This window comes from Phalacrocorax carbo, chromosome 6 (assembly GCF_963921805.1).
Source record: "Phalacrocorax carbo chromosome 6, bPhaCar2.1, whole genome shotgun sequence".
Classification (NCBI taxonomy): domain Eukaryota; kingdom Metazoa; phylum Chordata; class Aves; order Suliformes; family Phalacrocoracidae; genus Phalacrocorax; species Phalacrocorax carbo.
Window position 1 is genome coordinate 7,735,142 of NC_087518.1, and position 26,212 is coordinate 7,761,353.

At 41.8% G+C, this 26,212-nt stretch overlaps 1 protein-coding gene across 8 annotated transcripts in view; it reads right to left on the bottom strand.

Moving 5' to 3' along the window:
• Positions 1–26,212, bottom strand: part of SLC25A26 (solute carrier family 25 member 26) — a 94,913-nt gene that overhangs the window by 25,385 nt on the left and 43,316 nt on the right. For 5 of the 8 annotated variants that reach the window (XM_064453524.1, XM_064453521.1, XM_064453516.1 and 2 more), the window contains one exon: positions 6,368–6,412. The exons of the other annotated variants lie outside the window; for them this stretch is intronic. In XM_064453524.1, the coding sequence (XP_064309594.1) occupies positions 6,368–6,412 (45 nt within the window). The remainder of the gene's footprint in view (positions 1–6,367; positions 6,413–26,212) is intronic. 8 annotated transcript variants of the gene reach the window in all.

A 26,212-nucleotide genomic window follows, 5' to 3' on the forward strand; every position in this document is an offset into this window, starting at 1 on the left:
TTTCTACAGCACAAAGGGCCATATATGTGTCTGGGGGGAAAAAAGGCACTTCTGAAAAATCAGTTCAAAGTTAGGATGGCTTTCCTTGACCATCTGCACTGCTACTACCTGCTAAAAAATTTGTGCTTCCTGCAGGCTTGTGTGAATAAACTACATGTAAGAACTACAGGAGTCTTCAAAGGTTCTTCAGCGAGAAGTAAGTGTCCGAATCAAACAGTGAACGCTTCACATTGATGACTTCTGTATTCTACCAAACATCCCCAGACATCATTGGCAAGCTCAGTGACTTCTAGAGAACCCCTTGTGGTCCAGGCATGACCAAGAGCACCACAATCTGGCTCTGTATCTACAGACTGTGTGAGTCTGTTTCACTTCTGCCGTTTTAAATGCTGCATTGATGATCTGAGACTATCAAACTTTCTCAAACGTGTCTGCAGTGCTGTAAGGATTGCATTTGTTTCTTTCTCTTTGATGCAGATGGCGTACAGCATTCCTTTGACTGTGCTTCAAGACTGTGTGAATGACACTTACTGTGACACTAATAAAGCGAGGGCTGTTTGCTGAACAGCTGTTGGGTACATTGTTCTTTTGTGAGAAAAATGCAGCCGTTATGCTAATGGCATGCACACGCCACATTGGCCGCAAGTTACATCACGCCTCGAAACACTGCCGTGGAAATCTGTTTTCCTGATACAGCACCTAAGCAAATGGCAGACACGTTAGCGTTATTTAACGATTAGGACTTAATCCCTAAATCAGCCCGATCGTTACTCAAAGAAGGAGAAAGGTATGGTAGAACACTTACTACACTGCCTGCAAGGAAATGGGTTTAAAGCTGGGCCTGGGTTTCATTTACTCTCAGCTTATATGCAGCTGAGCACAGCAGAAAAGAAATACTAGACTGCTTCTCCAGGAAAGAAGGAAAGCTGTCACCTACCTATAGAGCAGGGAAAGCCATTTTAGGCCCAGTTTGGCTACATTCCTCTATTTTCTACTTACCCTGTTAAACGGCAACAGATTTGATTGTAAATTTTAGGAGGGAAATAGCATGTGGTTTATTGTTTCAATGGTGGAGTTATAAACACGTATTACTGCCGAGAACCCCAGATGCCTGGGCAGAAGCATTCTGTAAACCTCTCATTCTTATTAACTCCAAAAATCAGGTGCAATGAGCTCCAACCAACAGCAGAGTCCTCACCCTCCACAGAACCCACCAAGCAGTCTTTGCACTGCATGCTTCAAGGTATATCTCAAAGGTGTATCTGCACTGACACCTACAAGCAAGGCTGAGCCCACCCTCAAACCACCCACCCTCAAACCAGACTTGTTCACACACTATACTGCTTATACCAGCCCCCAGAAGTTGAGCTCTCCGAGAGGAAGAACCAGCAGAACCAAGCAAATGAGTACACATGCCAATGCCTTCACGTAGCTCTACAGTCCAGTCCACCGGCAGTTTTTCCAAGCTCTGTTCCTCTCAATGCAAGTGCCTCGTGCCTGGGCTGGCAGCTGAACCTGGACAGAAAACACCTTCTGCTATTGCTCAGCCTCACAGGGAAACAGCTGGACTCTCCCCATTCTCTTCACTGCAATGCCCTGCTTGTTTCACACTGTGGAAATGTGCCCGTGTGTACTCTTCAAACCATTCTTTCCTCCTGAAGCCACCAAAGCATTCCTCTACTTGTTCAGCATCTTACACCACTATCACATGCCACCACAGTCATTACAGCTCCCCACCTCTAGCAATTGCCTCTGAAGGTCCAACAAAATCTCTCCCTTTGTAAAACACCTGGTAATTTGTGAGACTTACAGATTTGAGAAAACTATCATACTGCTAAAGCCAGTGACAAAAAAACCCCCCATGTGGGCTCACTACAGCTGCAGAAAGTCTAAGAGCTTTAGGTTTTGCCCAGAACCAAGACAAAGAGGGAAATCCTGGCCCCACTTAGTGTCAGAAAAGCCAGAACATCACCTTGAGCATGGTCAGTCCAACATTTTTATCTTTCCTTGCAGGTCACAGGCCAGCAGAGCAGCACAGTCTGTACCAGCCCTCCCAGAGAGGCTGCGTGTGCAAGAGCAGGACTTGCTGGCACACACAGCCTGGAGGGTGAAGTCATCCTGACCCTGATGTTATGAAGTTTTAGTAACGTCCAAGTGTCTCATCTCAGAATCGGACGTGTCAAATGAAAAAGATAAAAGGTTACCAGAATAGTAGGTTTGCTCTCCCTGCTTAAAAAAACAACCAACCAAACAAAAACCCCCTTATTTTTCAAGTCCACTCATTTGAGACCTATGTCCTCCTGTCCCACCTCTTCCTTCCCTCCTCACTGGCTACCAGAGCCTTTTCTCCAGACATACAATACATTTGGTCCATAAAGAGAGCATTCTCCATGTACAGCTGCATTGCAGTAACTCTCAGAGGCTCTGAAGCGCAGCCAACATGCGGAAATATAAAACCCAAGAGGACTGAGTCTTGTTTCACCTGAGACAGGTTTATCTTATGCACAGCACTGGTCTCCAAGGGAGCTGACCATTTCCACTCAGACATAAGAAGCAGGCATTTTTGACAAGATGTTTCTGGACTCAAACCTAAAGAGAGGCTCTTGATTTTGTTTTTTTAAACTCCATTTTGTTGAAAAAAAAAAAACACACACCCTGATGCTCTGTATTTCTGCAATATCGCCACTGAAGAAATTAAAGTTGTCTTTTTTTCTCAGGTAGGTCTAAAAGAGAATAATTATGGATTAAAACGCAACATGAAACAAATTATAAATCATTTATGTGCTGTTGGTCGGTACTCAGATATGATGATTAGAAGTGCTGAATAAAACACCTGAAGAGAGCAGAACAGAAGGTCACACAGAAGGCTTGAACTCCACAGTGCTACAGTCATCTGAGTGGAGACTCGCATCCCTGGCAGGGTGAAAGCAAGGGAGCTGCGCCAGACTCCCTCTAACCCACCACAATTTCATGCCAAATACACAGACCCTGGAATTTGAAATTCCCACAGTGAAGAACACACATATAGTATTTCCAAAGCAAATTACAGAGGCACCCTGGAAATTCCAGGCCAGCATACAGGGGGACTGTATCTTACGTTGTTATTCCAAAACTTGAACCAATACGGAAGGCAGTGCGCTTGGCTGGCATTTGGGAAGCACACCACAACTATGTTCTGCTGCCTTTCTTCACGGCCAGCTGCCTCTGAGGTGGGATCTGAAGCATTAGCCCCACCTAAAAGAACCTAAACCTGATCAAACTGCCACAGTGGTAATCAGCCATGGTGCTCCTCCAAGGGCTGGTGTGGCAGAGAGTGAATGAAATTTGAAATGCCCCTTCTTTTCCTGAACTCTGAGAAGACTTCAAAATTGTTTTAGCTGTAAGGCTTGGACTAAAAAGACAGAGAAGCACTACTCTAACCCACCCTAGTAGAGAATGACAATGTCTGTCCTGAAATCTGATACATCATAGCACAGTTTCCTCCTCCCCTTTGGTTTGTATCAATAATCTGTGCCTAAATCAAACTATGGGAAAATTAAGAATTGGGAAGGGAAAGGACATTAAGCATGCAATATAGCAGTGGGTGCTACCTACATCCAGGAAAAGGCAGTTTTCTTTTTTATTAAAATCACGATAATTTGTTTACTGTTGTTTCCTGAGTCACTGTAATCTAAGAAATGAGTCTATTGACTGTTTCTAAATTGTGTGTTCACCTGAGTAACTGGAAGTAAAGCAGGTATTTGAAGCAGTATCTATCCTTTGCTAATTACTGCAATACCCTCTTGTCCAGCACACACAGTGTAAGTAACTTTATAGTTCAGTAACCCATACAATGTTCTCTCTTCTTCTTCTTCTAACTTAGTTTAGTGCATGGTATGCAAGTTTACTCTCACATAGGACAGCTGGTCTACATTCAGACAGAAGAAAAGTGTGCATGTAGACCATGTGGCTAAAGCCTCCTGGAAGCGCAAGGAATAACCATAGCAGCCTGGAGCTAAGCAGATAGAGAAAACAGGATATAGAAACACCTGATTTGCTGCCTAAGACAAGACTTTATTACGCTTCCTTAAGCTTAACACCCTTCTGCTGGCTGCAGCCAGAACATATGTGAAGGAAAAGGAAACTCTCCACTTCTTCCATGTGCCTCGCTAGCTGTCCTTTACAGTGGAAAGATATTTTTCCTCATTTTTATGGTTATTAGCTTGCTCAGGGAATTATAAGACTGTGTCTATCATCCATCAGCTTATGTAACTTTGTACTAATGGGTTTAAAAATGACACAGCCACAGCACTTGTTCTGTTCTCCTCTGCGAGATGATCCACACACATCACACACAACTGCTCCTGCATTTAGTTTCTCAAGTAATCCCATTAACACAGTGCAGAATAGTCCCTCAGACATTCTCTAACCAACCGCTTCAGTCAATTCTTCTGTGTTCAGGCTGCCCGCTGTTTGTCTCTTGTCCTTTGCACTCCTACCTCCTCTTAATTACTGTCTCTCCGTGCACCCACGAGAAGCCCTTGCCTGAATCACACTCCTATTGAAACTACTGGCCATATCCAGCATGTTCATGGGACCATAATGTTTCTTCTCCTTTGTTGTACTGTCAGGGCAATTTTTTTAAGTTTCATTCAGATAAACAGGACATATTCTGCTTTCAGTGCCTGGCTTTGATGTGGCAAACCTTGAGCTCTCTCCCTGTGCTGAGGCAACATGGCTGGAGCACGCAAGACTAATTTTTGCCATTTTCTACTCTCGGTTCTGCAGTCAGAAGAATATATTGCAACTGGTCCAGTTTTGTTTCTCTTCAGATCTGCACTGACCTCTTTAGATTAAACATGATGTCTCATCCTAAGTGACTCACTCCTGCAGCTCTAGCTAAATTCAAACTGGCTTCTTTAAAGCTTGCAATCTAAACAATACATTTTACTGTCACAGCTATGTGGACATTAGTTAAAACAACTTTACATTCTGAAAACAGCTACACGATGTTGCTGTTTTATGTGGTTTTGGCAAGAACACTGCACTTTTTGCCTTTAAGCACTGCCACCTCTTGCTCCCAAACACGGCTGCTGCACTAACAATTAGCAGGTCAGGCCAGTATCGCTGCCGAAGAGTTTACAGAAAGCCATTCCTAGACACTGGCAGGGAAACAGATTCCTAATAAGGCAACCAAAGCTACCCTGTGCAATGGGATGATACCCAGACACCACATCAGACCAAGCTCATGAAGTTCCTGCGGAATCCTCTGCAAAACGCAGCTCAGTTCTGTGAAAGCTCTTGATGTATTTCATGCTCCTTCTGCCTGTAGACTCCCTGTATTTGACTCCCTGAAGCCTCCAGATGCAAACGTTCACACCAGGGGCTCATCCCTCCAGAACAACCCCAGCTACCAACACACAGCGAGAGGACAAGCTGTTGTCCCAACCAAGCATACAAGGACCAAGAACATAAGCCCTCCTCCCTCAACAGAAGCAGCAAGGGGCAAGGAAGATCATCAAGGGTTCCCATCCCTCCCAGTACCTCTGCCCAGTTTGGGTCTCAGCGCCAAGCTTTCTCAGAAGTTCAGCACCCTTAACAAGAAGAAAATTACTCTCTCTCCAGCTCCTCTCTTATAAACATTATATTTTGCTACAATGCTTTTAATGATCTGCAACAATTTCCTGTGCTTCCAAGCCAGGATCTCCAAGCACCTGAAAAACCCTGACTTACTTTCATCTTTGCAGTGAGTTAAAGGAAAAAAACAGAGGGACAGAGAAATTACACGACTTCAAGTCCAGCTCTGTGCTCAAAAATCTAGACCCTATGTCCATTATAAACAAACCAACCAGCTGGTGGGAGAACAGTGCATCATTCTGAAAGACTGCACTATTAAAATATCATCTAATTGACAGCTTCTTTAAATGACCTTTGAAATAGCCTACACACAGCCAATCAAAATAGCTTGCCAGTAATGCACTGAGCATTTCTTCCTGTATACAAACCCAGGCTCAACCTGTTTTCTCTATCATTTGCAATTGCCTGTTACCTTGAAGAGTGAAACACTAAAAAAATTAAAATAAAATAAAAAAAGAACTACAACACAAGATGGTTCCCACTCTAATCAGTAAAAATAGCTGGGGTAGCAGATAAGAGTTGTGGCATGCTGGGGAGTAAAACGTAGACTGCATGCCATGTATCAGTGGTTAGATGTTCCCTGTTATTTTTCAGATAGTCAGGCAAACGATCTTCACGTGTACAGGTAGGCTGGTACATACTCACTGATTTTTGGATGTGCCCATAATTGTGACAATCAAGTTAGATAAGTTACCATGGAAAGCCTTTGCGAAATGTATAACTTATATGTCTATCATTAAAGAGGACTTACCTTTAAGGACTCCCAGAGGGGAAATTGTACCAGAGAGAATGGAATCTGGAGAGGTGGGAAAAGGAAGAAAACACAACAACATAATGTTACAATCACAAATTAGGTTGGCATGTTCCTCGACTGGCTAAATTAGGAACAGTTATGGTTCACTCAGTGAACTGCAGCTTATTACATTTACAAATCTTTAAGGACACTTTATGTGTGCTGCCATTAAATGACTGGTTTCACTAAAGCAGTTTTACTTTGTTTATCACATTCCCTGCTGAGAGGTTAATGTATTGTTACCAGGGTGGCCTAGAAGAGCAATAAGCAGCATGATCTAGTGCAGGGACATTCTTGGTTTGACACTCAGCCAAGAAAGCCATAAGGATGGTTCAGGAAACACGTTCCAAAGGCCAGGAACACAGCCTGGCAAAAAAAAAGGTCTTCAGCAATACACACTCACAAATGCTGAGCTGAAAACAGTTGTGCTCCAACCAGGGCTTTGCAATTTGGGTATCAGCGGCAGAGAGAAACTTTACTGAACATCTCCCGGTGATCTCACATTAACAAGCTCCCTAAGGAATTAAAAGCAGGTTATGAAGAGCTACCACAACCCAACTAAAACCCAAGGCAGATGCTTGGTGGTTCTTTCTCATCACTTAAAGAGAGGCTCTTCTGTCCAGCAACAGCATGTGTCTTTACCCAGGCTCATTCCTCTGCCATGTGTCCTTAGCAGTACCTGCGCATTTCCAGCTCCCTTACAGATTTTGCCCAGGTAAACACCTCGTGACCAACTCTCTTAACACACTGAGAAAAAGGCAAACATATGTCTCAGTCATCTCTGTAGGCTGTGCAGCGTTAACATGTGTAATAAGTAAGTTTTCACCATGAACAGGCGATTCTTTGCAACAAGAGCCATCACTTTCCAAGGTTATGCCATCCTTCATAGTTTTTCCCTCCTCCAATCTCTCCACTAAGTTATTTGGCTCTTCTTCCTCCTTCACCAGTCTGACAATCCCTGTCCAAAATCCAGCTCTCATACCAACTCTGCCTTTGCTATCTCCAGCCCAGATATTTATCCTCAAGGTGGAAGAAGGAGTCCCTATGAAAATACTACCCTGTGCCAGAATTGTCATACAGCTCTATCTGCGGGTCTACTTTGCCCCTTCCTAAATGCTTCTGCAGTTATCCCCTCCACTTCAAAGCCAGTCAGCCCCAGTTTCAAATCTCCTTCCAAGTATCTGTCTTCTCCTACTCTTATCTTCCTTCCCCAAGCATGACGTGTGTCAATTAGTTTTCCCCCTTATGCAGGCTGATTTTGTAGTTTGTGCATCATCCTATTAGTCACAAAAAGCACTCATGCACCTTTTACTGTGAAAAGTAGTACACACTCAAAATGGGTCACGCTTAACTAATACATAAATCTTTGCTCTTTGTAACGTGAGGAATGTCAGGTTAAAAACATTCACTACAGTGATATGAACAGCTTATTAAATCCAAATTCAAGCTACACAAAGGAATCTGAAATGGTACATCCATCCAACATCACAAGAGTTAAGGAGTATTGTCTGTTTCACTGTGTTGCAACTAATGATTAATAAATGAGTCTATTAAGTTAATCCGCCAGGCAAAACTAAGCTTGACAGACACCTGCCACAGAAAATTTGTTATCTATTCAGGCAGGAAATGGCAGTGAGAAGAAATCAATGTCACTGCTGAACATTGAGCTGACAAACTGAAATCTCAGAGGAAGTTTGTCATCTTGAACAATGAGCAATATCCCTGGTGGCATCTCAGAGCCCCACAATAAAGGTCAGACATGGCTCTTATTTATCAGGGCCTTGAAACTCTGGTGTAGCAATTAAATTTTGTTTTTAATACTGGGTGAAAAAGTCCAGCAATTTGACAGTAATATGTGGTAATATATTTATGAAAAGATGTATGTATCTCCACATGCTGCTGCATGGCTGTTGAATTGGAGTTAAATGGCATGATTTCTTTGCAATGTAGAATGAAAAGCAACATAATCTTCTACTATCTAGGCCAAAAAAGAAAAAAAAAAAGAAACAATACCCACTACATTTGCTTCAAATTTGTCAAAAGAGAAAAAAGGAAATGCTCTGTATCCAGCTGTACACCAAACAAAACAAGCTTTCAAATAGAGTCTCCAAGTTTTGCTTTTTTATATGCGTGAATGAGTGGTAAAATTATGCAGCTGTTAATAAGACAACAAGGGAAGCTTTTGACATAAACCCCTTTTTATCTCCTAGCTAGAAGCATTTCAATCAAAGAGGAAATTTGTTCACGACTGCTGTTTGATTTCCAGCGTTAGTGGTGTTTGCTTTTCGTGTCCTGCTCAGCGGGGACCAGAGCTGGGTGGGGATTATCAGTTTCACTTCTCCCTTTGCGCCCCACGAGATGCTGCAGTGCACAGGCTACCAAAATGCCTGGGAAGATTCCGGATGTATGTCAGTGAGATCTGCACGGCCGCTGGGCTCCTCCTCTCCAAGATGCCTGCAGGATAAGGGCCTAAACATTTTCTAAGCCACACTTTAATAAAGTTTGAAAACTTACAAAAACCAAGCTCCACCACCAACAACAAGCAGAGCAGCACCTTTGCCCACACAAAGATGATAGGAATGAGATGTCCCCCATTTCTTACAGTCATCCATTGGAGCCTGTTTAACAACATCCTGACTTAAAAACAAAACCCACACAAGCAATTTCATGGGTACTGGAATGAAAGGGAGTCTGGCTTCCTGTGGATTTGGGTTTTGTCATCAGGTTCTCTGAAGCCAAATAATTTCTAGCTGGGTTCGGCAATCTTCCCATGACAGGGAACTCCATCACATTCCTCTCAACATCTCTTCCTCAGCTGCTGTTGAAAGTTCAGTTCCTATTGCAAGCTTTCCCTCAAACCCCTTAATCATTTTTATTCTCCCCTCATACACATATTTTCAAAAAACTTATCGGAATTTCTATTTATCTTTGCAGCCTCTGCCTTTCTGCCACATTTCCATGGCCAAGACATCCAAGGGCTGCACAGGCTGCTGTGTGTTGGTGTGTGCATACACCCTGTTTGCATAAGCCTTGTTTCCCTAAGAGACCAGACTAAACAGCCCACACCCAAAAGTAGTATTAATATATGCAAAAAGAAACAGCTCTGAGAGGGTAATTCATCCAACAATGAAAAAGACTTTAGATGGCTAATTCCTCTTTATTCCTCTACCATGACAGACGTGACAAAATCTCACAGTCTGGGGACACTTCTTAATTTGAAGATTTACAGCAGCGTTTCATTCCTTTTCATATTTTGATTTTTAAAAGAAAAGCTCTTCAGCAATGAACAGAATCACACCCTGCCAGGCAGCGATATTTATGCCTGAAATAGGCTAAGGCAACAATAAAAATGTGGTCCACACATGTGGGTAACTTTCTGCCAGCAAATATGAAACCCTGGCAAGCTCCACCAACCTCTCATTCGACATTAATACAAAATAGACAGAGAGTACCAGTTCTCATGTCTGGCCTAATGTTATATAACTGTGCTGTTTGTTCAACAGAGTCAACTCTTACACCAAAAAAAAAAAAGTGTAAAGCCCCCAGAGAGCTGTAAATCATTATGCTAAAATGTTTTATAGGTTAGTGAAATTATCATTTGCTCTAGTCCCTGTAGTCCTTAGCTCTTGATGCCTAACTTAATGTAATGAACCTTGCAGATTCTTGTTTCTACCAATCTAATTAATTCCCCAATACAGAAGGTTTTTAAAATATTATTTTTAATAAGTTACTGCTAGAAATAGTTGCACCTCACAGCCAGAGCAAGATACATACATCCCACTTCTGAAAAAAATACCAACCTGCAAGTACCAAAGACTGATGACAGAGCTAAAGTCCTCCCACCAAATACTGTTTAATTAAATAAAAGACATTTAAGGAGGAGCTTAACAACACTCTTTGTAATTAAAACACAACATTTTAAAGTAACTCAACATTCATCCATTCAATATCTGATGCTAAATTGCAAGCTGACATTGTCCTGAAAGAAACAGAGCAGCCAGGGAGCACGAACATGCTGAAGGAGTGGCAAAGAAGGGGGGGAAGAACCAAAAGAGAAAAAAAAAAGCCAACCCTCATCAGCCTCTTCAGAACTGGGATTCCCTTCCAAATATGAGAATTCTTTCACACAAAGGGGAAACAGATGTCCATGGCTGGAATTTGCATGTGGCTTTATTCTCTTCTAGGATACAATAAAACTACTCTTCTTCTCGTCCTCCCAGCTAGAAATTAAACAGTGGCATGTCATGCATAATCCAGATGTACTTTCTACCTCCAACTTTATTAGCAATATATTTAAAAAGAAGAAGAAAGAGACAGAAGAAAGGGAGAAACTAGAAAAGCAAAAGAAATGAAAAACTATGTGGTATGTGTTCTCAAAACAATATAAAACCTACAGATGTTCTTACTAATCTGGGGCACATGTTTGTTTATTCAGGTTTTCTCTGTCTCCAGTTCAGCAGGCTGCGCTTTCCAGAAGAGCTATCTGTTCTTACAAATGTTAGAGTAAATACTGAAGGAGAGACTGGCATAAAGCAGCCAGAGGATAAAACAGGCTCACCTTGTAAGAGCTTTCTCAATGTCCCTGAAACTACCTCCCTCCCAGAAACTGCTCTCACCCGTACCTCCACTGTTCCCTATGTTAACAGCAATGGGAGTAAAGCCAACAGTTATGAAGAGGATTTTGACAGTCCTAATATCACAAAGGCCAAGGGCAAGAACATCTGTTCTCTTCAGGGAGAATGTACTGCCGTCATCACAGAGTAGTTCTCAAACTTGCACCTAACCTGTCACTTGCATGCACTCATAGAGATGCTGTCACCGCTGAGGCTTGTATTTATAAGGAGTACTCCACCAGCGCCTGAGCTGCAGGTGCCAAACTGTGTCTGCTCCATTGTAATTACAAAGAAAAGTCAACAAACCACCTCTGCATATCAAAAAATAGACTGTTTTCCAAGGATACATAAACCACAAATTTCAGGAGAACAATCTTCCCTTTACCTAAGTCCCTGTTATGTTCTTTTTTTTTTTAATGAGCTTCTTTATAAAAGATGGTTCTTTCCTAACAGACTGAAGTTACAGTAGAATAAAACAACCCTGTCTGCCCACTGGACTTAACGCCAAAACATTTCTGTTAACAACCACTATAAATCTGGTTCAGTGTCCTGTCCTCCTAAAATTCTTCACACGCTTGCCCAATACATCTGGATTATGATAAACTGATGTTCCAGCTATAAATATACTTTCCCTGTGATAGCATTTGAAAGGACAGCATGAAATGAGGTAAGCCTCTCCCCTGGTCAGGTCAGAGGTCATAGCAATAGACAGCACCATAGCTGTCCACAACACTGACCAAAGGTGAAGGCATAGAGGAGCTCAGCGCAGCCATCATCGATGGTATATCCCGAAGCTGACAAAACAGACTTATTTTCTTGCAAAGCTTCAATTAATACTGCCTCGCAGATCCTCCTCGATAAATCGCAGACTCCACAAGGAACCTCCCGAAGATAATTTGTAATCTCAACATGAATGAAAGACTGTCAAAGCCATCTACTGCGTTCCTGCAGCTCAGAGATGAAAGCTGTGAGCGTGGTGAAAGAATGGACAAGATTTAATGTTAAATAAATTATGGAGGGCTTTGTTAATAAACACTGATGCAATTAGAAACAAAACTCCTCAGGCAAGTATGACAACGCTGGTATAGCAATGCCCAGAGAAGATCTTCTCTTGGCTCCATTCCTTAAGGGACACAGTAAAAGACCAAGTTCCCATACAGCACCTTCCCGTAAGACTGCACAAAGCCAAAGAGAGGTGGAACCCCTTGGGAAGCTGGGCCATTACAGGTAAAACCATCAAGTTGCATTTGCAACACACAGCTTTTCACAGGTCTTCAGAGTTGAACAGGTGGCTCTGCAGCACTGCCAGAGGCAAAGGAACAGCATTTAGGGTGGTAGAAACACCAGTCTCAACACTACCAAGGGTATGATTAAAACAAGGTTTCAGATCATGCACCAGCAGCCACCTGAGGTAATCAGCAATTCCCTCATTTTCAAGCAAATAACATAAAACCTGTGTGATCTCAGAGGCAGCAAGTTATAAATCGGAAGAAATATAAAATTCCTGAATTATAATTATTATTCTGATTCAAGCATCCACTAACCCTCAAATATTTGCATCTTGCTTCATCTGTTTCCCCAGCTCTAAGCCCACAGTATTTCCACTTGTCACCTGGCATATGTGAACATTTGGAAGTAAATTCCTTTCTTAGACAAACTATTATGTGCCCCACAAGGTTGCCTGATTTGGTTACAAGCCGTTCTCACAGATGTCCTTTGGACCTGTGTGGCAGAACTTCACATACAACAGGATTTTCTTTTAAATAGCACCACACAGTTGTTATAAAAGCAACTTATAAAAAGCATTATGTGGAGAAAGATAAATACAAGGAAAATTCAATCCAGTTTTCTCTCCACTAGAAAAGGTTTTATCATATTTAAAAAAAAAAAAAAAAGTTTTTCTGGAGGGGCAATGTCGACCAGCAAAGGAGAAAGCCACAGTCAGAGATCCAGCATGGCTCTGTATTCCCAAAACATGGGAAAGCGAGAAGCACTGAGGCAGATGCACAAACTCAATGCAGGCTGGATCGATTTAAGAGAGCCTGATGATCACAGAGCACTAACTTTGCACATGCACTAGACAGATCATCACTGAGCTACTGAAGGCTCTTTCCTCAAAGAAGCAATATTAACAGCCTTCAAAATCCCACCACCACCCCCGCCCAGCACCAGCCCCTAACTTTGCTGCAGGACAGAATAACTGTTAGAAACCGTATAATGTTAGCCACAGAAGTCAATCTTACTGGACTTCAAACAGGAGCTGGACTGATCGGCCCCTAATTAGACAAATAATATCCATGTTCTCCCATTCTCCAACCAACAAGCACTAAAGGAGATGCCCGTTTTGCTATTCCTTCTTGAAAACAACATACCAAAAAAATCCTCAACAAGAAAATGAATATATTGGCATCAATTTGTACATGCTGTTTTCAAGGCGCAGATAAAAATCATGTAGGATAAAAGATGAGTTTAGCAGCTCTAGAAGAATGAAGGTATTGTTTAACAGGAAGCAGATGTATGTCAGATGGCAAACTCATTAAAGTGTCCCATCGTTAAAGGAAACGGGATAACAACGAGCCATCTGAAAAAACCTGAACTGATCCGGAAATACACAAGCCGCAGCTAATCTCCTATTTATTGGTAGGTAATGCCTTTAAGTCATGCACATGCATTGAGTTTAGGACCATGAAGGACTAATCTTTGTTCTCATGAAAAAAACATAGGAGCAGAACCCTGGAGCATGGAGTGCAGCGTTTCTGGAAAAAGTCTTCTAAGCAGAAACCCCAACATTTGGAGAAATTACTACACCAATACATGGGTACACACACACGCACGCAGGGTTCTGTGCAGCTGTCCCGGAAGCACGTCAGTTTGCTAACTTTGGAGACATTTTAGTGTACATTTTTCATACATGTAACATTTTAAATGTTAGTATAATTACAAAAATGCCTTATGAAAGGCACCTATCAAGGGAGGGCCTCTAAATACAAACTTTCAAACTCTAATCGAAGAAGAAAAAGTTTATAGGCAGGCACTGGACTGACTGATCTGCAGAATCAGAGTCAAACAGTTCCTCAAACGAGAATTTTGCAGGAGATAAAGGACCTAACTACAAGGAATTAAACAAGCAGCATGTTTGATTCACAAGGCAGGTGGATCTATGGAGAGGAGTGAGAGTATGGCTTCATCCAGCAAATATTCAATCAAAGAAACTTGACAACAGTGCAGCTGTAATCGCACTGACATCAGCACCAGAGCTCTCGTCCTCAGAGTAACAGCAACACAAAGAAAATTAACAGACTGGGAAGAAACACGGGTTTCTCCCTCCCTGATGTGTTTCAACCTATAGCAGTTCTGTTACAAATGTCTTGCTACTACGTTATTATCACAAATATAACACAGCAGCTTTCACCATAAATATTAAATAGATTTCTGAATGCCACTAAAAAAACTTCCATGGGAAAATCCATCTCTGCTTTTGCATATGGGCCTGATTTCATTGAAATAGCTGAGAACTTTGCACATGGGGCTTCGATAGCTTCTGGTTCAGAACCCATGCTCAAGATGGAGAAGAGAGGAGAGAGCAGACGCAAGGGTTCTAGCATACAACACATGGATCAATTAATTCCAGTCCTACCATGTCCTTCCCAGAATGCACGGACTCAGATTCACGGTGAGAGCAGGATCTAGGATGTGCTTTTTTTAACTTGTTAAGCAGGAACTGCTGCAAATTCCCTGCTTCTACAGAAGTGTACACAACAGCCCTACTAGTAGCTGTATCTGGGCCCAAACTGTGTATATTTAAGTACAGCTTAAAGTCCCAGTAAAGTTAATGTAAGCTAAGCAAATTCTATTGAATGTTTTACCAAATACGAACTTTGGTGTTTTGCTGCATCAGTAGCCCTGATTATTTGGTAAGGGTATTCCTGCATATTTGCCTTTGGGGAGGGGAGAAACAAAAAAAAACCAACCCCAAACTGAAACAAAAAACAAAAACAAAAAAGAGAGAGGAAAAAAACAAGACACGTAACCAAATGTTGCTTTAAGCAAAACATCCCACAGCTACTATGAGAAAATTATTCCATCAAGGCCAGCGCAAACTCAACATTAACGGAACAACTACTATAAACCACCAAGTCGAAACTTCTTTCTTTGAAGTGCATGACCCATGCAGCACTGTTTATGTATCTTACCCCATTATCTCCATCATGTGGCAGAGAGAAAAAATGCAGATTAACGTCAAATTCAGGAAATGCTATTCATGTAAAGGTACTTTATCTTACATGCATGTATACACACTTATGTGTACACACATTCAAAATTTTATGAGTATCTCACAAAATGGGGCATTGCTAAGCTTCCTTCTGTAACTGCTATTTTCAACGATTTAGGAAGAACTGTACACCACAGGTAAAAGAAGAAATAGCCTTATCCTGCAAGGTGCTCGCAGTCTCACAGGCAGTGCCCTGATGGGTGCCAGTGAAACGATGCCCAGGGGAGACACAGGGGAAGCGCCAGCAGCCCAGGGTGAGCGGTCCGTCATACAGCAGCCCAAGTCAGTACAGGTGGAGTTAAAGGACTGATCTTCACAGACTCCTTGAAAGAGTTCACCACACGTGATGTCTGTTGGCGTTAGCTGAATAGGAGTTGGTTCTGCAAAGCACTAAAACATGTCTAATTTCCCACCTCTTTATAGAGAAGCAGTTAAGTATGTCCTTAAGTCCTGCACTGAGTAGTCTGACTATCCTGCATGCCTGAAATAAGACTGGACTATTTTCTCTCCCTCATCTACCTTTTTTAATGAACAGTTGCATTGCTTTAGCCCAGCCGTAAGGCATGGTCATGCAGAAGTCACTGAGTGAAATGACTTGCCTATGTTATATTGGGAGACCTAGTAGTTTATGACAATGATCTCTCCTAGCTTTTATGTATTAAAGCATGAGATTTCCTGAATGGCAGCTACAGTTCCACAAACTTTAATCTGATTCTACATTACAAAAAACCTAATCTAAAGCTCATTAAAGTGAATTGAAAAATTGCAATGGGCATTTGATCGAACCCAAATGAACAGTTAGACAACGCACATACAGATACAGGAAGGATGGTTCCTTTATTTTTTTTTTCCCTCTATAATTTTTTTTTGACAGTTTAACCAATTCTGCAGACTCTAACTATTTAAACAGGAAGCCCCCTGGACCCAGCAGACCTCCCTGCCTAAGCAGCTGGAGAGCTACTCTGCTCCTAATGGAGCATTTCTTCCACCCCCACCCAAAGGTAGCAGCTGTACGATGTCGGGTCGGACACTGCACGGCCACCTGGGACTCGCTGCCCTCCCAGGTGTGGACTTGCAGACTTGTCCACGGCAATCGAGCCCCTGGGAAAGCTCACTGCCTCACTGCCTGCATCCCCCAACTTCCTGCCTGTCAGCAAGCTAGGAAAAAACTTCAGACGAGGCTGGCTGCATACGCAAATCTAGCGTGCAGAGAGCAGGGGGGTTTGTGCTCAAGAACCTCTTGCAGGCTTCCTCAAAGGAGTCTAACCCTGCTTGCACAACGGCAGCACCATTATAAGATCTGTGGAAGTAAAAGCCATGACTCTTAATGATTTGTTTTAATTCAGTTACAGAAAAGATACTTTCACCATAAGCCTTTGAATTCATTTGTATGTCCTTACAGAGCCACCTCATTGCTGTCTGCCTTGAGGATCTACCATAACCACAACGTTAAACCAAAACAATTTCTCACACTCAAGTTACCCAGCTTAGACGTGAGGAAAGTGTGCCAAACTACAAGAGCATGGGAACAGGATCCAGAGGAACACGGGTGTTTTGGTGGGCAAGAACTAAACAACTGGAACATCCCAGACACCAAAAAACCCCTTATTTTCTTCATTTGCTCACCCTGCAGGGCTGCCCACACATCCCAGCTATAGGTTTGGGCTATCTTCAGAGCCTGATGGGAACTGAACTACAGAGCACAACAGCAGCTAACTCTTCTTCTATGAAATCCTGGTTATAGCTGTGATCAGCAATGTAGACACTATTAAGTTTCCACTTTACCAGTATAAATCATCCCCTCCATGCTTGGCAAAGCACTTAAGCACATGCTTAACTTTCACTATTGCTGAACAGGAACACAATTATGCTTTAAAAACATTAAAGACCAGACCCAAACAAGTTCTCAGACTCCATACTCTTCTTTACGCTCCCAACTTCCCATTAATCTAAAAGCTCTTCCAGAGTTGGAGGTGCGCCAAAGTGTTTTGTTGAACTAACTCCTAAACAAAGTTTTCTGCTAATTTGGGGCTGCAACCAACGTGGTGAATGAAGAGAAAAGCCAAAGAAAATAGTCTAAACTTTTCTGTGGGTTACTTTAGATATACAATAAAGAACTCAGTGACCTCAAACACCCGACAGAGCATAAGCCAAGGTAACAACACAACTGCAGCTCCACCAAGAGGTTTTAGCATCCCAACCAGCAGCAGAAAATTCAAAGCAGTCAATGCAACTGCCAGAGCCCCGCGATGGGATCAGATCCCACCGTTTCCAGCACGCTCCTCTCATGCAGCAGGTCTGAGCGCAGCATCTGTTGCACTGATGGTCCCTTTAAGAAACGTACTTCTGTGGAAAACATTGACACCAAAAGGAGAAAGCCAAATTGCACGCCCACTGCAGTGTGGCCTCTAGAGGGAAAGGGATGGGAAACGCTGCTCACACAGCTTTAATTCATTTAAAGGCCATTTTGCATCCATAAGGTTCCACTGAGATGATTTCTTCACTGCTTTTGCAGCCATGTCAAATGCCCATCACAGCCAAGTGGCAGATTTGCCAATTCCCTGCTGTCAGAGGTAGATTCATAAAGTCGTGTTGCCTGGTATGGATTTTGTCTGTGATACACAGCAGTAGGTGGGGTTTACATATATATGGTTTGAACCATAGTCTTCCCAATTGTTTTCCAGCTGGGAAACAGAAAATCAGCAATAAAATAATTTTCATGCTAACAGGCATTACTTGAGGGGAAAGAAAATCAAACACAAAAATGTTGGTTGGGGAAATAGCCAGGCATTCCCAAACCATGAGGAATCTCCAGAAATTTTACCTTTTCAGTGGACAGTATTTTAGTATCTGCTTAAAAAACCTGCCTTTAGGCAGGTCTCCAGAATTGTTCGTGTCCTGCAGCATTTGGATGTCTTATTCTGGGTGCCACCCACAGACACCATAACACATGCGTGATGCTCCTTTCACTGAGACTGAGATGTATCTGTCCAAATTAGTCCAACAAAATTGCAAGACAGCATCTGAAGAAAAAACTACTGATCCTGATCAAAGACATGGTATCCCTGAAGTTGTACTGCACATAGCTGGACTCAAAGAACAGGGCAACAGGCAGTGCAGTGAAAAAAAACTAGCAAGCAATTTAAGGACCAAAGAGAAAAAAGGAAAGGAAGCAATGCTACTGCATAATATGAAGAATGAGCTATCTCAAAGCAAATACCTTTTCCAGTGTAACGTTCATAACCTTTTGGGCTGAAAAGGAATAGACTGGTGTTAGAAGCGTATAATATATCCAGGTGACTTAAAACAGGATTTGTTCTACTGAGATTAGCAAGCTATACATTACAATTCCCATGATGTTTCAACCTCAAGGCATTTTTATTACATTTTCTTTTATCTTCCCTGGGATTTTCTAATTTGCCCCAGGATGCTTTCTTCTCTTATAACACAAATTTTATCTCAGCACAAATACTAACAGACCACTTCAGACAACTAAAATCTGCAGAACTCATACAAGAGCAAAAATCAACTGTAGCTTTCAATCAAAAGATGTACTACTACTAACACCTTTATTTATAAATAGTAGCACCAAATGCTGATAGAGGTCTTTGGGATCATGAAAAGAGTTAAGAAACCTGCAGAACAGTGTGCTGATTATACATTCACACATACAATTTTAAAAGCTCAGCTGACGTGATGCCAGTAAATTACCTGACTTCTTTTGGAAGTCCTGCAGTAAGTATTATCAGTGTCTTAAACCTAGCACTAATCTGGGGTGGAAAGGAGGTTCTCAAATTCATGCAATTTGTGCTGAAATGCTGATAGACATGGTGAAAACAGCCTGTTACGCTGGAGGAAAATTTCCAGGTTCTAAGAGAGTCTGAAACAGAATGAGCTCTACCTCTACTGACTGCTTGCACTTCCCCTTCCAGCTGCAGCAGTGGGGACAGCGGGGTTGGTTACCGCTTTCACCCTGGCTCCCAAGTGCTTATCACAACCCCACCACACATCACCATGCCCATTCCTCCCAAGTGCTGGTCTGGCTCCTCACATAACTGCTCTGTCCCCACGTCATGCCAAATAAGCCATGTTAAAGACAGCAAGTAGCAACAGGGGGTTGTAAGCGCTTCAGCCAGCTGCACGGCCAGAAGAGGATCTCTGAGCGTGGCCTAAGGAACAGACAATGTTGGCTGACTTCACTCTCAGGCTTAAACCAAGGATGAGATATTTCCACCAGCACCATGGTGCGCCCAGCAGCGTTCATCCCAGAAAAGACCCCAACATGATGCTCTGTGCCCACAGACCAGCTGGTAAGTACCCATTTGGAAAGTATAACTGAACACAGGGAAGATCCTGCCCTGAGCAACAGTCTTGACAAGATGTGCTGATTGGGGGAAAAAACCAAACCCAAAAAAGAAAAGAACTCGAGCCTTTGCTTTGCAACACATAGCTACTCAGTAAGATAAATGACAAAAGCCTTTACTGTGGCGGAATAGTTAAATACAATCACAATAAAATTCCACCTGTCAGCTCCAAAAGCACCCCACATGTAGAATTTACACAAGCTGAACTGGAGCTGGTTCAGGGCATGTCATAACAGTTAGTCATTTCTGCACTGTGCACTGTTAAAATTGGCCTCAAGATGAATTGAGTGCCTGTAAAGGGCAACCATATTTCAAGCAAACCAGGACATGCTCAGGGTAGTTGGACTGCCCCTTCAGCTGCATTCCAGAGCATTTAAATTTTGCCACTTTGTTTTCATGAAAAATTATTTCCAGCACACTTCCAAAAACTTCTGTAATCCAGTGAAAATACTTTGTGGTAAAACTCTGGAGAAGAAGGGGAAAGAAAGGTATTAGTTTATATTGAAAGGATTTCGCGTAGCGTTATTCCTACCTACATTCCCAAGCAAAAAGTAAGAATCACAAGTAGTTTTGCTCACATGAGTTGTTTGCAATCTGGCAGTTCCCATAACTAAAATATGGCATTTCCAATCTCGCAGCATCACATGGGGGTTTTTGAATGGCAGCCTATTTTGTTTGTGTTTGTGATGCTTTCCAGCAAAAGCCACTTCTGGTATAGGAGACAACATTACTAAAATGTAAATAAAAAAGAAATTAAAAATTATTTCACTCTTACTCCATTTTTCTCAAGGGGCTTTAACTCAAGAAATCTTCTTACTGTGTTCAGAAGACTTTTGAATCAAACCAGTGGTGCTGAGCACCCTCATCCCTTTTTCAAGTCAACTTAACTTCGGGCAAACAAGTATGGGGGAAATAACCAGGCATGGCCCTTCCCAGAAGCTGTGCATTAGAGAAGTCAGTATGACACAAATAGAAATCCTCTTGGGCTTTCTCAGAAATTAATGCATCAATAATGGAAGATTAATATGTAATAATGAGACAATTTTCTTCCATGTCGCACAAACTACATATACTGTATTAGCAGACCATGTGTACTTTGAAGCCAGCAAATTACACTGTCAGCAACAAATACATTTCAGATGTTGCAACTAGAACACTTCTTAGTGGTAATCCTGCAATGAAGGCTGCAGTGAAGCCCATGTTCCCTTTACCCACAGAGCTGAAATGAATCTTCAGATGCTCTGGTGCACAGGTCAGACACTGTGGTAACACATTTTTAGCAAGGTATTTGCTTGATTTTGAAGGTAAATATTTTTGTAGATGATTCACTTTTTAAATGTTGCTATGCTCACATTTCTCTGGATTTAAAAAAATTGCACTCCTACAACCTTCAAAAATAGATCTCTCGGGCATCTTTAAACCTGCATCATTAAGAACAAGAGAAAAAAAAAGAGAGATAATCAGGTATCTTGGATTTCCTCTTATTCCACATAACTTATACCATATGCAGCCCAACCAACTAGTTAAAACTTCCTCCCCTTTCTATGTCCTGATGCTGCCAACACCCAGTTCACAAAATCCACCATTTGGAGGGATGATGAGAAATCCAAACGGCCAACTGGGCTGCACAAGGTCTGTGGTGTCCTCTGGGGAGGCCAGAGGCTCTTCTGGGGATAAGGCATTGCACCTTATGATGGGGCAGCAAGGAGTGATCACACATTAGAAAAGAGAACATGGAAAAGTCAGCAATAATTTTGTTACAGGTCACTTTTATACCAAACACTTCACAAACAACTGAAAATTTGCCCCAGGACCTGCAAATATGGGAGGGAAGGCAAACGTCATTGCTTAATTCACTTAAAAGAAATGAAGCACAGACACTGCAAGTTTAAGTGCCACTTTGGTGACAGTTTATTCTTGATAAATAAATCATTTATACACCTGACACAGCTCGTTTCTTCCTTTCATGATAATTATAGTTTCAGAAGCCTCATTTAAGGGGTGCAAATTAATTTCCAAATTCCACCTACTGTCAAAGAGTGTATTTTATTAGGTGATTAATTACCTGCAGGAGCACTTCAGGAGACACCTTGGAGGCAAACAAGGATTGCTGTGACAGCTTCTTTAAGATATGGCTCCACTCCTAAAGCCCGATGAGCCCAGAGATAAAATAACTGCATACAGGTGTTATCATCTACAGCACCTTGGGATGTTTCTGCTTCAGAGAAGTGCGTTTTCCCTCTAGAATGTGCAAATATTTGTCTGGATGCTATAGCCCTTACTTTGAGAGAAGTCCCATAAACTGCCTGGGGTAGAGTCCACTTCCACAGCGAGGCGGAAAGCAAGAACAGCTGTGGATAACTACTCTTCCCTTGATCTCAGTGTACTTCTGAAATCTTCTGCACTCCCAAAGCACAGACCGCTTGGCCTTCTCCAGCTTATATGCCTGGATGACATACAACTGGTTTCAAATTTCTGGGTCAAAACCACTTTTTGTAAGTTTTCCGTAAGTCAGTTACAGAGGTGGCAGGATTTATAGCAAATTTTACTGCGGTTTCCTTGCTGGCACTCAGACCTCTACACTGACCAGAGCTTCCAGCAGATGTACGCTTTTCACAGTGCAGCAAAAAGATCTATACATGTGCCATACAACTCCTCTTTGCGATCAAGTTTGGTGCCCAAAGGTCACAGTGAGAAGAAACCAATGGAGCCCAGCACGGCTTATATACACACTTATACACCAAGTTCAGTTACTCCTATACAACATAGTCACCTTGACACATCATTTAGATACTGAAAAGATCACCATAGAAAAACAACTCTTCCAGTAACACAAGTGCAGAAAGGCAAAGTTTAACAAATTTGATAGGCTTTGTCCACTTGTTTTACTTAAGTTTCTTATTCCACATGATACCCAAAGCACTGCTGTGACCAGAATAGCTCTGCTCCCTTGCATTTCTTGTTCACCTTCTCTTACAAATACACCTGCCTTTCCTGGGAATTGCAGTCCTATGGAGGAAATGAGATCCAAAGGCCATTTACCAAGGGCAGGGCCTGTTCCCAACATGTTTCTCTAACCTATTTTAACCGCCCCTCCTGATGGATGGACTGCACAGATTATCAGCTCAGGTGCTGCTTTGTTGGATAGTTCCCCAGAGCAATCTAAGTCATTACTACTTCACCTTCTCATCACAGGCATAGGAACAGATTTTTCTTTTCTCCTTAGTAGAAAATCTTCAAGTACTTGTCTTTATTTATCATTTTTCCTCCCTGTGGCTTTTCCAATGCTTTTCCTCCCTTTCACGCACAAGGACATCAGTCTCAAAGACTGCCAAAGGCAATTCTCACTGTATATTTCATCAACAAGCTTAAGCCAGATTGTTAGCAAAAGCTGGTTAAATCTAATCCAACATTAACCCTTCAAGTCTGGGAGCAAAAGAAAATATAGAGTCAGAATAGTCTAAGAGAGATTCTCTCATCTGATAGCAATAAATTTCTTCTTCTGATTTCAGGCTAGCGGGATGTCACAATCTCCCTTCAGTATGCACGGAAGAAGGAACATCAGAGCTGAACATGTCTGAGGTGGGAGAAAAGAACAGAAAACCAGATTTTGAAAACCTGAGAACTTATTGCTAACAAAATAATAATGAAAGACACAAAGTCTTTTCAGAAGCGTTTTGCAAAGCTGGGGATACACAGTGAGGGTAATGATTGCTCTAGACTCTGAAAAGACCACCTGAAGCCAGAATGTATCTACAGCAGTTGTAGTTTTCAAGATGTGGATGCCTGGTGTGACTTCCTGTTAAAGAATTACAAGCCCTTGACATAATTCTCAGCTGAAACAAGATCAGAAAGCTACTTGCTGCACTTTCTCTCAAAAACACACCCTAAAACCCCCAACAACCAACAATAACAGCAGCAAAACAAAAAACCCCAAAACCAACAACAACACACAAACTTCCCAGAAAAACAATCAGATCCCAGTGAAGATCAAACTGGAACTTATTGCTCCAAGTCTGCCCTTGATTAAGTATGGAGCCTTCCACCACTCAACAGTTGTTACAGGTTATAGAGAGAAGTCTCATCTAAAATGTTGTATAACCCAAAAGTCATTAACCAATTCTGACAAACGCTGTACTACAAACCTACTTCGATTTTAACCCATATCATATGCTGGAAACTTCCAGTCGAACATTCTGTATTTTCTCATTTGCCCACATACGCTTATTATTAAAACCACATGCGGGCACTGAATCATTTCATGGTTCGTTTAGAGACAAACACGCAGAAAATTGTGGGAAACAAGTATAACCCTTAAAGCCTGTGCAAGCCTGTGTAGTCTGAGGCATGCTGTGGTGCAGAAGCTTGAGCTACAGGACTATGTTATTCTGGAGCTCAGAAGTGAACAGGAGAGAAGTCACCATATATGTACATTGAATTGCTGAGTAGATTGTTAGCAAAGTCAGACAGTGTGACACTTTCAACTCTCAGAGCCTTGCAATATGCCATGTGTGTGCTCAACTGTTAGTTCACAACAAAAACCCTTAAGTGAGGCAGTAGGATAGTCTTTCATTTCTTAAACTGGTCTGGCAATAAGGAGAATTCCCCAACTGCATAGGAAGTTAGGAGCATAACCTCAGGCAAAGCACTCAATCTTTCTCAATCTGACATCTGGAAAAAATGGTAGCCCTTCATCTTGTCCATTGGACTAGAAGGTCATCAGCTCAAAGATGACCTTTTGCTCAGAGGACAGTCAGTAAAACAGTACGGCTTTGCTTTTGAACAGGTTTGTATGCATTATTCATATTACAGCAGTGGCTGAAGGACCCAAACATAACGTGCCAGCTCAGATATACAATGATAACACCCATGAAGTCCACCTGAGAACACAATCTCTTTCCATTAATAATTACTGTTACATTCAGAAGCATAAATTCCCTGAAGAGAAAAACTTCTGGATAAGCATTTTCTATAAGAATACATCTCACCTATGGATCTTATTCCCCAGCAACACAAAGGACATTCATATTATGTCTGCAGATCTCCAATTTTGCTCCGAAGCCCAAAGCAGCATGTAAACAATCCAGGTTTCTTGTTTAGTAGCTGCAAGATCTCAGCTTTCCTCTTACATGAGTGCATGTACACACATACAAGAGATTTTCTGTGGAACCCAAATGCTTCAAGATAAAATTAAACCATTAAATTATGAGGTCTTCCAGGAAGTTCTAGGAGACATTTCCTCTCAAAGTCAACTCTGATCAAACAGCTGTCTAGTAGAAAGCATCACAAAGAGGTCATTTATAAAGAAAGACAAGGAAGATGATATGTGATAAATCTAAAGCTCTATAAACCATCTGGCCAGACAAGGGTCACACATTTCTCACAAGAACACTGGCTTACCTGTAGCTTTACAAGGACAGTAACGATACTCAAAAGCACTAATGAAAATCTCAGACCTCGGCCTTCCACTAATATTTCCACCTTGCTCCTATTAATGTAATGCTATAAAGTAGGACTTCTAACTGGTATTAATGAGGCAGTAAACATCCCCTTTCAGAAGAGGGAGCTGTAATTTCAGACAGCTGCATATGTAAAACTATCTCATAATAAATAGCTGATTCCTGAGGAGGGAAAACAAAGGAAGCCCAGCCAGGTTCCTATGACTGAGACGTCTGATACTTCTGATGGAATGTTGGAAAGGTGGAAGGGGGGGGGAGGAAAGGTCACAAGATTAACAAGCACGTAACAAACAGAACAATATCCATCAAGATAATGATTATTGCAATAACTTCAGAACAAGGGGAAGAGATGGCTTTAGTACCAAAAATCCTAAGTATATACTAAACTTGTTTCTTTGATCGAGCTTTTGGGATAACAGGAAACTGTATTTGCTGCTCTCTGCTGCTCTAGGATGAACTATTAATTCCCACCCCAAATGCAACACTGGTCAGCTGCAGACATAAGACAATCCTTTTCTCCTGTGTGTTTCTGTACAGAAACAAAGCCTTTTCCATGAGGAAAATCCATACCTTTGAAAGAACAAACTTTATAGTGCAATCTAAATATTCATCAAAGCTCTACTTGTAACAGCAGGAACTTAGCACAGAAAGGCAGGTGGGGTGAATAAGGATTTATGGGATGTCTGTAGACATATTAAATATCGTAAGTTCTTCAAAGCACAGGTAACACTGAAATGGAGTTTACAGACAGAGTTGATTTAAAATATGCACGGACTCAATCTATACTCAATACCTTCTCATATTAAAACACATTCAGAAGATACCATCTGCTCTTTATAGGCACTAGCAATCAAAAGGTTTTCTGTTAGTGTGAGCACAGGCATTAAAGGATATATTGGGGTAAAGCTCATACTAAAAAGGGAGCAATGCTCAACTCTGCATTCTTTCATCCAAAGGTACACCTGTATCCTTGATCAGAAAGTTTATTCAAGCTGTGGCATCTGTGCTGCACCTATATTCACAATACTTCTGTTTCCAAAAACTGCAAAATACTTTTGGCCGACAGGATTTTCTAACGTTGTCATTTCTTTACT